At 34.8% G+C, this 16377-nt stretch overlaps 1 protein-coding gene across 1 annotated transcript in view; it reads right to left on the reverse strand.

Annotated features, from left to right (window-relative positions):
- Positions 1-248: 248 nt before the first annotated feature.
- Positions 249-16377, reverse strand: part of STX7 (syntaxin 7) — a gene marked incomplete at both ends in the record, with an annotated part of 33331 nt that continues 17202 nt past the window's right edge. Inside the window, 8 exons of the mRNA XM_080700335.1 lie at positions 249-341; positions 2610-2692; positions 6139-6211; positions 8067-8163; positions 8647-8699; positions 9544-9681; positions 10623-10716; positions 13612-13681. Coding sequence (XP_080556461.1) covers positions 249-341; positions 2610-2692; positions 6139-6211; positions 8067-8163; positions 8647-8699; positions 9544-9681; positions 10623-10716; positions 13612-13681 — 701 coding nt within the window. The remainder of the gene's footprint in view (positions 342-2609; positions 2693-6138; positions 6212-8066; positions 8164-8646; positions 8700-9543; positions 9682-10622; positions 10717-13611; positions 13682-16377) is intronic.

The following is a 16377-nucleotide window of genomic DNA, read 5'->3' on the forward strand; positions in this document are numbered from 1 at the left end:
ATTATAAAAGAAAGGCATATAGGAGTGGGAAGAAACCGGTTATTAAACCAAAAAGCATGGGGGTTTCACCAGCAATGATATTTAGAAAAATGTTCACTGTTAGAAAATATCAGATTTCATTCAAAGGACCCTCCCAATAAAAGCATGGGAACCATCCTTTATGTAAGTTTTAAAATAATGATAAAAACATAATTACAGGAATCTTTCTACATAATTTAGATAGTGCAATGGTATGCTCCTTTAAAGTTTTAGCTTGCCACTTTCCATATGATGAGACCGATAATCACAACTCCAACGACAAGGATAAAAATGATGATGCACAGGGTTTTCCTGGATTTGCGCTGCAGATGCAAAAACAAAACAACATGTTTACAGGTTTAGTGGAGTATCTCTATAGCAACCAAAAATAATTCAGTTCAAGAGTAAAATCAATAATAGTTTATTGACCTCAAATTTCTGGCTGTGTTTCTTTCTTTCTCAAAAATTTCTACAACACATATGGTACAATTCTCTCAAACAATATTCTTAACTTAATGCTACAATTTGGGAGGCAATTTTTAAACATTGTTAAATTATCTGAGACTGTGGTTGGACTTAAAGCCACAGAAAAATAAAAGTTACTGACTTAAGTGAGTTGACCTAAACATGAAAAGAAAAGAGGTTAAAAGCTTACACATTTTAAATTTTTCATCAAAAAGTTGCTCTTAAAATGAGTTTTATAAATATTTTCCCTATAGTAAATCTATTCACTTCTAAAATTGTTCCCATTCTTTAATATCAATGAACACTGTATTCAAAATGTCAATATACAAATAAGAAGCTAAAGCTCTAACAAAATTATAAAACTACCATTCAAAATACAAAGGTTAAGAATTTTGTTCCACTCTTCATTTCCTGCTCAGTTGTAGATTTCTGTCATTTCTTTAATGGCTTGGGTATCTCACAGCAACATGCAGGAGTCCTTTTTCTTACAAAATAGAAAAGTTGTACTTTATTTTGTGTCAATTAGAAGTATAAAATTATATATGTCAGACTCTGAAATTATCCCCCAAATATGAATAATTTTAGTAACCCACATATTAATCTAATTTTCTAACTGAACATTCCTCATGTACTAAGTACAATTTTGCTGAAGTCTTACTACCATGCATAAATATTTCTCCCAGAGTTCACTTGGTACCACAGACCCGCTTCTCAACCATAATGGGCATTCCATCATGGTTTATCTGGTTCGCAGAGGGTAACTCTCCTAGTTTGGGGTAATGAATTCCTGGGTGCTGAACTGATAGCATTAATCACCTTGGTTTATGCTCAGGGTTCACCTAAGATATTTAGAGATATCACGGTTTGCAAGACAGAAAATTATAATTAGCTTCCAAGCAAAACTATTCTTTCTCAGCACTTATGTGACCTGGCCTTCATCCCTACAAGGCCTAGGGGAATTAAAGTCTGGAGGCAGCTCACAAACTTATGGAGCAGCTTGGGAAGACACGTGCCTTTTCCCCAAAGTGTGTATAAGCTTGTTCTTCTGCCAAGAAGAGGAAAAATTCAAAACCCAAACAAAATAGACGGTAAATGCAGTCAAGTATGAATTCTGTTAAACACTGAGTTTCAGCAGTTACATGTTACAGCTCCACAAGACTCCTGACATTTACAGATGAACTGTGTGTGCATGAATGTATTCGACTATTCATGAGGGGCACCTAAAATCCTTGACATGCTGATCACAACGCCGCGGAGCTGCATATCTGATTGACACACAGATGTTAGATGATGGTCACTGTAAGTGAACACAAGTGACCACCCCTCAGCAATGTTCATATAGCTCCACTGTTCTCTGTGCATCCCTGAATATGCAGTGATTTATCCAGTTTAAAAAATGGCAGTGACGTGAAAGGCAACTTCTGAGTAAGAAAAGTTAAAAGTAACTGAAAATATCAATATCTTGGATATTTATAAGAGAGTAACAAAATCTGAGGAAATTATGAATGTCAAAAAAATGAAGTTTTAAAAGGGAAATCAAATGCTACCATACTAGTTAGGGGTTCTCAAATAGTCTGTTCTTATACTTGTTGAATATTAAAGGTTTAAATATTGTATGGTATTTAAATAGTACACGGTCCTAATATTTGTATAGCATTTGACACATTATTTTAGTACCTACATACAGATACTCTATATTAACCCAATTCACTTAAAAAATAAATTTATTCCTGGAGAAGGGTCTACTGAATGTTGTCAATATCTAATGATTAGTGATACTCCAAGCTAATATATTTTCCATAGGACCTGAATAGATCTTCCTGGGAAAAGGCTCTGTGCCATGTCTGCCCAGTGTGCCACTACCAACAAAGAGAAAGGGAAAAGTGAGAAATGCAGGAACAAAGCTCTCAAAGAGGCTTCTGGTTGGAATGTCACAATGATATCAGGGACCACTGGAAAAGCCTGCAGTGTCTACTGCATCCCTTAAAACTCTAAGCACTAAACTCCACGACCCTTCTTCAATGTGTTTTAAAATTAACAACTTAGCCACTCTGAGTCCGATTATGTACATACAAACACTGATTTAAAATGTAAGTTATAAACAAGCTTATTACAGTTAACATTACCTGATAATCTGCTGCCCTTGACAGCTGCTGAGATGCCTGTTGAACATTTACCTCTGCAGTCTCTACATTGGCTTCTATACTGTCTTTAAAATAAAACACAGATACACATAAAACTGATAAAACACATAGTGATGCTCAAATTGTCATGTTAGTACTTAATGTTTCTGCTTTCTTATTTCTTTGAAAATAATTTCTTTGTCTTTGTAAATTTAATCTACTTTAAAATCATTAGAGCATAATATCTTTATTCAATCTAGTATGCATTCTATGATGGCTGACTCAGCAATAAACATCTGATAACTTTATTTAGAGTAAATAGAGAGACTGAAAACTGCCATTTCCTCTGTGACCATCATCAACTTCCTCTGTGCTAAGACCTAGTCTTCACCAAGGGCCCACACAACCTTCTCAAGTGGTGGCTGTTTTCCTTCCCACCCTCCTCTACCTGGAGATGGAACAGGTGTCACTTCGCAGCATGTTGTCTTTTCCTCCTCCCTAACAACTCTCAGTGATTTTTTTGTTTGTTTATTTATTCCTTGATCACACTTAAAAAAGGGTAAACCACTTCCATGTTATATCCCAATCCTTGCCAAACCAATAGCTGCAGATGTTCCATAATTACAACTTCAACAGTCTCGCTTTCTGATCAGCACCTGCTATCCTCACAGCTCGCTCCAATACCTCGATGCCAACTATCATCCTACATGTTCCCGTTGTGCCTCCTATGCTTCATGTCCTCACTTGGTCTTCATCGAGCTTAGATTCCCTGGGCAGTCATTTAACATCACTTTCATGCATTCATCCTCAGCTCCCTTGCCCCTCTGTAATGCTTACATGACAAAACGCCATGCGGTACCCATGCAGCTGAACATGGATGCAATAAAAAGAACACATTACCTTACTTCACTGTGAAGTCCAGTGAGCCTACCTCGTTTCCCTAACTCCTGGAAGACTTTCATACTTTCATCTCCCTTCCAACTTCTCATGCCTCCTCAGGCATTTTACCTCTGACAACCTGGGGCCTTGTTTCCCAGTTTACTGGACCACAGAAACAATTATAAGACATTTTCCTCATGACCCTATCTACTAACTACATGCAGTGTCTATATGTTCTCACCTTTCTCCTCTTATTAGGATCTGCTGGTGCCCCTAGTAAGAGCTAACCCCTCCATTTGTACACTTCACTCCTTACAATGTAACTAAAAAACTTCAGTCCCATATTTCTTTCTTACTTATTATCATACTTAGCACATCCAGCCAGGCGTGGTGGCACACACCTATAATCCCAGTACTTGTGAGGCTGAGACAGGAGGAGTGTATTCATCCTCCTCCTCATCATCAGCGTTAGCAACACAGAGACACTTTTAGAACCTAGGGAGACCCTGTTTCAAAAACAAAAAATACAAAAAAAATCTGAGGTTGTTTCTCAGGATAGAATACCACAGGGGGTCAATCCTCACACCACAAAACAGAAAAAAAAACATAAAAAACTTAAGATATCCAAAAATTAATGATTTTATATCCTTCCAAACCTGCTCTAGTCACAGATCTCCCCATCTCAGAACAGCAATCCCTCCACATTGGTGGGCCAGGCCAAAACCTCAGTGTCACTCTTGACCTGACTCTTCCTTTAAACCCAAATACAGACAGTCAGTAAACCTTTCTGCCTCTATATTTTAAAAACATAACAGAACTCAGCCAGGTGTGGTGGCGCACGCTTGTAATCCCAGCATTTGGGAGGCGACCGGAGGATCGCGGTTCGCGGACAGCCTCAGCTACTTAGGCCCTCTGCAACTCAGTGAGACCCAGTTTAAAAAAAAAAATAAAGAATAAAAAATAGGGCAGGGGCTGTAGGTCAGAGGTGGAATGCCCCTGGATTCCATCCCCAAATCCGCAAAAAAAATAAATAAATAAAAATAAAAAAACATACAGAACCCCATCATTTCTTGTCACCTCTCTGCTATCTAAGCCAACATGATTCCTCACCTAAATTACTGTAGTAGCCTTTTCAGTGTTCTTCTTACTTTCAGTCTTGCTGCTCTATAACGCGCTCTCAACTTATTAGCCATGGAAGTCTTTTTAAAAACCTCTGCCAAGCCTCAACATTTTTTGCTCAAATTCTCCTGTGAATTCCCACTCATAATTAATAACGAAAGTCCTTACAGTGGCTCAGGCTCCTACTGAATGCCATCCCCTGTGGCCATGAATATGACCACCATCTCCCTCATTGCTCACCAAGAGCCTTGGGCACACTTCTCTCTCACAGACTCACAACTGCTGCTTCCTCTGCCTCACACTTTCTCTTCCTTCACTGAAACGTCCCTGGTTGGTAATGCCTGGCCCTTGGCTCTGTGCAAAGCAGCAACATTCTCTACCGCCAGCAGGCCCATCTACCTACCCTCACTTTCATGTATTTGACTGTCTTTCTAAGGAAAACTTTCTTTCTCCCCTTGTTATAAGATCCATGAAGGCACAGGTTCTTTTGTCTGCTATTTAAACTGAATCCTCAATGCCTAAATCTGTGCCTGGATATAGTCAGTGCTCAATAAGCATTTGTTGCACAAATGACTAAATTGGCCTTAAAAATATTTACCTTGTGATCAATTGGGGCTACAGAGTATGGTGAAAAAGATCAAAGAATAGTTCTATTGAACTAAAAGCATAAGTATTTAAATTGAACCAAGCCAAGAAAACATATTAAATGTATCTTTAGACATACAGAGAGATATTCATACCCATCTTATTGTGTGTGTGTGGGGGGGAGTATTGGGGATGGAACCCAGGACCATTCTACCTCTGAGCAACACCCTCAGCCCTATTTTTTATTCTTTATTTTGAAACATGGTCTCACTGAGTTGCAAAGGGTCTCACTAAGTAGCTGAGGCTGTCGGAGAACGGAGATCCTCCTGTCTCAGCCTCCCACTTTATTTCAAAATATTAAAAGTGATGAGGATTCTGATCAATCCTGACAATCATACCATAATTGAAAAAATATTATATTTAAATTAACAGAGATTTCTGGTAACATTAAAAAATTATTTAAAAGAACTCCTTGCATGTAAGGACTCTACTAAATTAATCTACCAAAAGCTATTAGAATGAATGACTGGACAAATGGTTATGTATTCCTATAGCTCAAGAGACAAAATACCATGCATAATTACATATAAATGATACAAGTTTCCCTAAAGGTCCTTGGAGTGATGAAAATTAACTTGGAATACATTTAAAAACAGAGGCCCTGGAAATAAACTGGAATGTTGTCACATAGGGCCCTCAATTGTCTCAACAGCAGTAATCCTGATTAAATTTTAGGTTTCTGAAATAATTAAAGCTGGCCTTTTAAACCAGTTGAATCCACAAAAGAGGTATGTTTTAGATATGCCAAAGATGACACTTGTTGTAGAGATGATGCTTTTGATTCTAGGGGAAACCAAAGAGAGAAAATGGAAGCAGTCACTCCTGTTGGAGAAAGCGGATCCAGGTACACTGCATGTAGTTTATACTTGTGTCACATTGGCAGGCTTACCTATCACATCTCCTTGTTCGTGAATCATCATTCCCAAATCTTTAAATATTTCATTAATATCCATAATATCAGCCTAAGACAAAAAAGGAATATATTATTATTTATTATATGAAAGTTTACCCCTATTCCACAAAAGGGGAAAATTAAAAATCAAACTCAAACCACCACTCACAAACAAGAAATCAATTATGCATTTATATTTAATGACATAAATTTTGGAAATATCAGGAAATATTTTACTATAAGCAATTCTAACTAAAGAGACTTTGGACAATAGTAATCAATTGTCTAAAATAAGTTTGTGACATTAAAAATACTGAATTTCTCAATGTATTTTATGCAATCAGATAACTTTTGTTATGAAAAACAGTGTCTGGTTAGAAGAGTATATATATTTTATGATATAATTCTAATAAAATTCTGTATGTCTATGTCTATAGATCACTTAAAAGTCTAAAATATTAGGTGTAAATTTAAATTCTCACATTAATAAATTTGAATATGCAATGAATTAGTGACATAAACTTCACTACTAGATAAAGCAATGACAAATTTATTGGACAATGAAGTTATAAATTTACTTGTCTTCAACACCTATTACTTTGCCCAATTAGAGAGTAAAATTTAAATATTTTATTCAGGTGAATGAGGCAATTTATATATTTGTCATGGTCCTTTATTTTCCCCTACTATAAAATGGCAATGATAATAATATTGTTAACTAGTTCACAGAACTTTTAGGAGGATTAAATGAGATAATTAACTTAAAGAATTTGTTATACAGTGCCTGGCACATAGGAAGCCCTCAATGGATTGTAGCTAGCCGGCCAACTTCTAGGAACTAATAGCTCTACAAGAACTAGGACTCAACAAATCCTTCAGGTCTTTCTGATGTCATAAACATACTAAAGAGAAATAAAATCCTTTTAAAGCTGCTGTAAACAGTCTTATTCATGCAGACATGTATGTATCATGTGCCATGGGAAGTCATCCAGATTCTGTGAACTGGTATTTGTTTAATGCTAAGGTAACCTGTAGATGACTTAATTGAATAAAAAAAAGCAGTGAGGTGGGGAAATTAAATATTGAGAAAGAAATTATTCTAATTTATAGATTAAAAATGCCACCAAATTGAAACATTTACTTTTTGGACTCTAGCCTTATTTTTGTTGCAGGGGTTGGGGGTACTGGAGATTGAATGCAAGGACATTCTACCTCTGAGTTAAAACCTCAGCCCTATTTTATTTTTACTTATTCTTCTATTTATCTTTTTCTGGTTTGTGTGAAACTGAGACATTCTACCACCAAGCTACACCTCCAGCCCTATATTTATTTTTTATTTATTTTTGCAGTACTGGTGATGGAACCCAGGGGCATTGTACCTCCAAGCTACATCCCCAGCCCTATTTTTTTTTTATTACATTTTATTTTGAAACAGGGTCTCACTGAGTTACAAAGGGCCTCACTAAGTAGCTGAGGCTGTCTTGTGAACCTGGATCCTCCTGTCTCAGCCTTCCAAATGCTGGGATTATAAGTGTGTGCCACCACACCTGGCTTTATTATTTATTTTGAAACAAGGTCTCACTAAATTCTGGAGGGCCTAAGTAGCTGATGCTGGCGGAAAACCTGCAATCCTTCCATTTCAACCTCCCAAGTACTGAGATTACAAGCGTATGCCACCACATCTGGCTACTTTTTTTTTTTTTTCTGTTTTTTGAAACCGGGTCTCATTAAGTTGCAGAGGGCCTGGTTAAATTGCTAAGGCTGGCTGTGAACCTGATGTGATCCTCCTGTATCTGGAATTACAAGTGTGCATCACTATGCCTGGCTTCCCAGCAGGTGACACACACTTACTTCACACATTATTTTAGTGTGCAAGCACAGGCTCACTAAGAACAGAGAGGTGCCCAAATTGATGCAAAGCTTACTTCCAGCTGCCTGATAGAAGACTCTCTCTCATGAATAAGGCGGAGGTCATCCTCTGTAATGTCTTCATCCTGAACCTGTACTTGAGGCTGTGTTTGGCTAATAAAAAGAAAAAAAGAGATTGGTCCTCAAAACAATGGTCCTCAAAACAATTATTTCCTACTTAGGAAATACTAAAGAGAATATTTTGTTCTCCAAACTCAGAAAAATTGCTAATCATATGGTAGATATAAAACTCAGATTTTACCCATTTTCATTCTACTTATATTATTTTATATGGGTTTAGAACTATTAATTATTGAATGGTATTTGACAACTGAACTTCTCTTAGCAGACTTAAACCTTATATAATGGAATAATCTACATTAAGAGCATGCCAATCAATTTTTATTTGGATAATTTACATATTTTATAATAAACATAGTTTTTCTGAAAATTTTTCAGATTTACTGTTTTTAATTTATAAATAACAGGATATTTAAGCTATAATATGCTGAAAACTTTTATTCTATTCTAGAAACAATAATGTATGAAATTTTTAAAAATTATCTTTTGATTTATAAAATGTTTTGCATTTTTTACCTTTCCCAGGATACAAGATTCCTTTCTTTTGTGCTGTCCTCAGGAAAATTGCCCTGAATAGTTTAATAATAGGATAGATTAAGAAAAAGCAAAGAAAGCAAAAACAAGAATAAATAAACAATACATTTTTCCTTAAAGTAATCTAAATTTATTTATTTGTGGGTTATGTGTGCGCGCGCACACACACACATACACACACACACACACACACACACACACACATATGCAGGGAAGGAGAGAAAGAAAAGTTCTTGTACTAATTTTCAAAGCCAATTGTTTCAAATAATAATAAAATTATGTCCTAAACTGACAAGGAAGGAATTCACTGAATAGTCTCAAGGACCAAATAATAAACATATTTGGTTAAAATCTAATGTAGTTGTGGAACTTATGTATTAAAAATAAGAAAAAATTATGGTTGTTTCTAAGGGAATTTTAAATTAGATTTAAAAACTCCACTTTAGATCATCTTTTACTTTTTCAGGTTCATAATCCTTTTTCTATGGCTTATTCACTCTGTGACCCGTACATAATACAAAAGTAAAATGCTATCTATACTAGCAGGTATATAAGAGAAAACTAATACTCTCAGTTCCAAGTCAGTGTGAAAATATTACCAGGATCTGACTCTTAATTTTTTTATAAAAATAGGTCTCTTTGTTTTCATATGATCTGCAACCTGTTGTTGCATGTCACTGATAAAATAATCACAATGATTTATAGCCATTATTCTTCTTTAAAAATTGGACAAAAAAAGCCTGAAAACAAATATTCAAGTGTGGATTTCCAAGATATTCACAGATCTTTATAACTCAAAAATACGATGCTAATGTATACTTCTATGTGAGCCTTAGGAAATATGATGCTCTTTTTTATAATTTTGTTAAAAATACTTACAGATACTCTGGAACTGGCTCTTACTCGAGCAACGAAATCTTTTTCTTTCTCAGCAGCTTGCCTCTGGACCTTCTGAAAGTTTGTCAGTGATGTTGTAAATTCAGCCACTAATCGATCCTTTTGTATTTTCCTTTGACGCTAGAAAAAAGGGGGGACACCTACTAGAATCAAGCTGTGAAGTTCAATAGAATTTGTAATAGTTGTTTTACCATTGACTAGCTCTTTATTCGATCCTGAAATTTTTGCTGACTCTAACTACAGATCATTAATGATTAACTCTCAATAACATTTTGGTAGTACATTCAAATACCGTGCACATTTACCTTGAGGCAAAATATTCCTTCTGTTAGATTTCTCACCTCAAATTCTATTATAGCTGATTAAAAACTGGGTCATCATTTTGAGGTTTTATAAAGTAGTTCTTTTGGGGCAAAGAAAACCATTTACTCTTAGGTAAGTAATAGCTTAGCTTCCACTATTTACATGAAGGAAAAAAAAATTTGTGCCCCTAGGCAATTTTACATCTTGAATAATTTTGCAAGCTGCATAGAGTCTAGCTGGGAAGGCCAGGAAACAATTACTTGGGAAGCATTTTTTGAGCACTTACTGAATTATGGGTCAGGCAACTACTTGGAAATAAATATTGCTTTATTAAACCACAGGATACTTCTTGAACAATTAAATAAGTCTTATGTTTTCTGAACTAATCCCAAATAGAGCTCCTTTTCCCCCCTAAATTCCTTTCTAGCATCACAGTTCAAATTTCTACATTATGCTGGGCATGGTGGCGCACGCTTGTAATCCCAGCGCTTGGGAGGCTGAGACAGGAGGATCACACAGGTTCAAAACCACCCTCGGCTACTTAGTGAGGCTCTCAGCAACTTAGTGAGACCCTGTTTCCAAATAAAGTATAAAATAGGTCTGGGAGTATAGCCCGGAGGTAGAAAAACCCCTGGGTTTCACCCCTAGTACCACACACACACACACACACACACACACACACACACACACAAGATTCTACAATATATTTAATTTCTTTTACATTCAATAAATCAACCATGTGTCTTAAAATTTGATACCTGTTCACTGGGGGTGGTAGGCAGAGATCCAAACTCTTTAATGTACTTATCTGTTTCTTTGGCAAGTTGATTAGTATACTGCTGCTTCTGTTGCCTGAAAAGAGAAACATGTATTATAGCCCCAAACCTGAGATATTTCTTGATGCTACAACTCTGCTGCTCCTTAAATCACCCCTAATTAACAGCTCATTCGTTTTTGAAAAAGTCACTTTTTACAAAAGAGTTTTAAGCTATAAACTAGCTCTAAATTTCCTCTATCAAAACAAATTTTTCAAAGTATATTTTTCAATAATTATTCAGCAAATGTTACACAGAAAGTTCTTTGTTCACACAGGGTAACTTAGCTTATTAAAAAATACATAATGCCAGGCGTGGTGGCGCACGCTTGTAATCCCCGCGCTTGGGAGGCGAGTCAGGAGGATCGCGCAGGCTCGAAGCCAGCCATGCTGGCTTAAGAGACACTGTTTCCAAATAGAAAGTATAAAATAGGTCTGGGAGTGTAGCCCGGAGATAGAAGGGCTTCCAGGAACCCAGGAACCCACCAATATATATGTATATATATCAGTACCAGTTAGGAACCCAGATGACTCAAGTCAGGATCAAATCTGAATGCCTCTTAGCCGTCTGGACACTAGAAGTGTGACAGCCTTCTATTTGAGCCCCGTACCTGGGAGCTCAGTTGAGCAAGCAGAGTTGCTGCCTTTGACTTAGTTCTCAGGTCTTGGAAACATCGGGTCTCTCTCATTTATTTATATGGACATTTATCAATACTTCAAAAAACCAGGAGGAGGAAAAGAAGTCATAATGGCACAAATTTACTATTACTTAAGTTTGATGTGAAAAAATAATAGCATTTCCATATAAAGGAAATGGAACACAATAAAATAAGTACATTATGACTTAGCTTCCTAGCTAGTTTATAAAGTAAAAAGAATTTTAACTAAAATAAAGCTTCATCTAAAAAAAATAAGCTTGATGTTTTATAAATTACAACATAATACCTCTCATATATTACTTATTTTTAGTGCTGGGAATTGAATACAGGGGCATTCTACCTTTGAGATAACATCTCCAACCTTTTTTTATTTAATTTTATCTTGAAACAGGGCTTAAGTTGCTGAGGCTGGCCTTGAACCTGCAATCCTCCTGTATCAGTTTCCCAAGTCCTGAAATTACAGGCACATGCCACCATGCCTGGCTATTCCCTCTCATTTTAAACATGGTAAAACAACTAAGTAGCTGAGGCTGGATTAAAGAGGTACTATTATAAGAATATGCTTATTTGTAGTTACTTATGTGGAACTAATAAAGGAATACACTAACCTATTTATAACTCTATTTACCAAATGCCCTTTGATGTGCTTTTTTTTTTTTTTTGAATCTTTGGAAACACTAGTATAGTCAAAGTTTTACAAAGGAGACCATAATGATCATGCTATATATTCAGAATTTCCACCTAATCTCTATCAAAATATTATAACTTAACAATTACGTAGTTCCAGCCAGGTGCACTGGCTCACACCTATAATCCCAGGATTTAGGAGGCTGAGACAGGAGAATAGAAGGTTAAAGGGCAACCTCATCAGACATTATGTGATTCCATTGCATTTTACCTCAATATATGATGACTTATTTATTACATTTTAAGCTTTTAATTTTTTACCACCCTAATGTCTATCCACTGTAGAAAAACAATGTAAATTATAGACAAGTGTTAATTTTTCAAACTGTATGTCTTAAAAATATGAATTACTATTACCCATGTTTAACTTTGCAATTTTCCTTCTACAGCTATGCTGTTTGAATATGTCACTTATAAAATATATAATACTTGAAGTCTGTAACTATAACACCACAGGAGATTTAAGAGTCGGGTTCTGAACACGGTTGGACAAGAGCAAACTAGCAATACCTCTTTCAATCTATCTCACTCCAATAAGGAGTAAATAAGATATGTAAAACCTCTGCAAAATAACACAAAACATTATTATCATTCTTTTTAAACTATATTCCTATTTATTTATTTATTTATTTATGCATTTTGTGGTTCTGAGGTTGGAACCCAGAAGCTTTTCTACCTCTGGGCTATGTTCCCAGACCTATTTTATACTTTATTTGGAAACAGGGTCTCACTAAGTTGCTGAGAGCCTCACTAAGTAGCTGAGGCTGGATTTGAACCTGTGTGATCCTCCTGTTTCAGCCTCCCAAGAGCTGGGATTACAAGTGTGTGCCACCATGCCCGGTTATTATTACCATTCTAATAGCATGCTGTATTAATTTGTTGAAACATGTACTAAATGACTTCACTGTAGCTTAATAGAAACTAATACATTATAAGATTCAAAGATGTAGGTATGCTGCCGGGTGTGGTGGCGCACACTTGTAATCCCCGCATTCGGGAGGCTGAGACAGGAGGATCACAATTCGCAGACAGCCTCAGGTACTTAGTGAGGCCCTCTGCAACTCAGTGAGACCCTATTTCAAAATAAAGAATAAAAATTAGGGCTGGGGGTGTTGCTCAGAGGTAGAATGCCCCTGGGTTCCATCCTCAGTACTGCAAAAAACAAAAAAGTAGGTATCTATTTTTGGAGGGATAATTTATATAACTGGTCATATACTGGAACCAAATAAAAGCCTGGTCACTGTAAGAATTGTAAGAATTGTTAGCTATAGGGAATAAATCACATAAATTAAAAAGCTTAGAGTCCAATTTTTCAAATGCTGTCAAAGTCAACCTACTTAAAAAGAACAAGAAAGGCCAAAGAAGTTTTGTTTTGTTTTGAGAGAATAAGCCAGATTTTTAAAATAAAAACACCTGCCTGTTCTAGACAGGGGAAAAAATACATACAAGCTTGGCCTGGATAAGGCAGCAGAAAAACCTTATTTATTTTCCATTCTTTTCTCCAGTAAACATACACTACAAAAGCAATGTATAGATAGCAATAGGCTGTCTTTATATGTTTGTTTGTTTAATTAACTAAATACTTACAGCTGCTGCCTCAATTCAGGTGAATCTTGCGGTGTTCCAAGTTGATTCAGAGTCCTCTGTATTTCCACAGCTATTATAATATAAAATTAATATGTAAGTTTTACAAATGCTAGATCCACAGAAATTATCATGTTAGAAGCAATTAGACGATCAGTTAAAGAGTTAGAAAACAAAGAGATAATGATAAACTATTAAAAATAAACAGTTTATTTAAATTTAAATTTGACCAAAACAAAAATGGATTAATTTTCAAAAGAAAATTGAGTGGGAAAATATGCAATTTCACGTATGATCCATAAATACTATCATCTTCTCTGTTTCCGCAGGGAAGTACATAAATATAATGGCACATAGATTTACTTAACTCTGTTTGCATAAAAATCACATGGCAAATAACTGTGATAATTACATATTTCATTATAGTATAAAATGAATAATTATAGTTAGTAAATGTGTAAGAAATGATAAAATTGAAAAGATAATTGTTCAATTATCTATATAATAACTGATTCAGGCAAAGATGACTACAGGACACTAAATCCACAGGACGCTCATATAACTTCAAATTACCACCATACAGACGACATTCGGGAGATAACTATCATAGATAAGTCTACTTAAGACATATGATCAACCAGGAGTGGTAGAATATACCTGTTATCTTAGTATTTGGGAGGCTGAGACAGGAAGATTGTCTCGAAGTTTCAAAGCCAAACTTAGCAATCTATTAAGGTCCCAGCAACTTAGCAAGACCATTTCCAAATTTAAAAAAATAATAAAAGAAAATAAAGAGGTCTGGGGTGTATCTTGGAGACAGAATGGTCCTGGGTTTAATCCTCAGCACCACAAAACAAAACAACATATATGATCAAATTTAGTACCAACAATAAGAAAAACCAGCATTAAGAATCACCTGACACAATACAATGAGACGTCACAATATGGCTTACATGTTTTTCTTGCCAAAATATTTTAGCTGAATCTAACAAAAGGAAGCAATTAGCCCATTCTAGACTGTGAGATAACCAATAAAACAGCTATCTGGACTTGTAAAAATGTCAATATCAGACCAAAATTTTTTTTTTAAATAAAGGCCAAAAAGGGCAGGAAAGAATTATTTTTGTTGTTGTTTGCTTGTTTGTTTTGTAATGCTGCGAATTGAACTCAATGTCTCACTCATGTTAGGTAAGTGCTTTACCACACTGAGTTGTATCTCCAGACCCAAAGGACCATACTAAATTAAAGAACTCAAAAAAACTAAAACATTCAAAAGGAACTATATAATTTTATTTCTGATTCTATATCAGAAAAAGTACAAAATATATTAGACACAACTGGAGAAATATTTTAAACAAAAATTGAAAAACATCTATAATTGTTGACCCCATAAAGGACTCATCATACTCTAATTTACCATCCTGAAAGTTTTGAGTATTTAAAGAATCTAAGATGAAAAGCTCATAATCCAGAAGTCTAAGACAATTGCAAATAGAAGAAGGCTCTTTACCAAAGAAGGCCTACAGTTTTATGTATGTGTGTACATAAACAAAATGTCAAGTACAAATACTTTGAAAATCCATCTCAGAGAACTTTCAACATTTCTAAGAGCTAGAAAATATAATCTAGCACACCCATTGTTTTTATTTAAAATGTATGGCTTATTTATATAGCTTAAATGCTTTAGTCTTTATTTACTTATGGATCAAGAAAATGATAAAGTATTCTAAAATGCAGGAAAACTTTTATCCATTGAGGATGGTGTTATAAACATTGCTTTCAAGTAAAAGCTCAAAATATAAATACTGATGAGGAATCATATAGCAACAGTTACTGTCCAACTAATTTCAAAATAATTTCTTACAAGGAATTAAATTTGTTATTTTGGAATGGAAAGCTTTTGTTTGCTAACTAGTCATATATTTCCTTCTTGAATCTCTTGGACTGCCTTATAGGAGCTTATAGCTTTTATTTTAAAAAATTTATATATTTACAATACAAACTGTTGTATAGCTTCTGCAGAATAGAAGCAGATATTTATCTCAATTCTAGAGGGGGTCTTGTTTTTTAAGAAAGTCACATTAAGTGATAAAAAATAGATCGCTCAATAAATGACACAAGGAAAATTGACTAGTCTTTTTTTGGAAAAATAAAACCATATTTCACATCATGTAGCAAAATAAATTTGTAATGATTAATTTAATTATTAAAGATTAGAAACAAACTACTATATGTAACTATTATATAATCTAATATATGATTTTGGAGTTAGGAACAAAATATTAGCTGAGCTTGATACAAAACTAAAACCTTGGAGAAAAATATTGACAAATTAGACTACAAAAATATGTTAAAGCATGTGAAAAATACATACCTATATTACAAATATAGTATATACTGTATAATCTGTTTATATATACATGAGAGAAAATAATTGCAGGATATGGTGAAGAATGGAAGTAATACTTCTAATACAGAAAAGAAACTTCTACAAATTGGTAAAGAAAAACAGCTCAACAAAAAATAGGCAAATATCATAATCTTACAAATTATAAAAGTGAAATAAACATGAGAATTTCAAACTCATGATAACAGACTTTCCACATATCAAGTTGGTAAAAAAAAATTAATGGAAGTAAATGGGTGTATCTGTCATTACATCAAAAGCCTTAAAAGCTAAAGACTACATAATTTATCAGAAAGAGGGGGTTAATTTTCCTAATGTATAAAGAACTAGAATAACTGAAAAGAGCAGACAGACCAATAGAA

The sequence above is a fragment of the Muscardinus avellanarius genome, assembly GCF_963383645.1.
Source record: "Muscardinus avellanarius genome assembly, chromosome: 8".
NCBI classification, from domain to species: Eukaryota; Metazoa; Chordata; class Mammalia; order Rodentia; family Gliridae; genus Muscardinus; species Muscardinus avellanarius.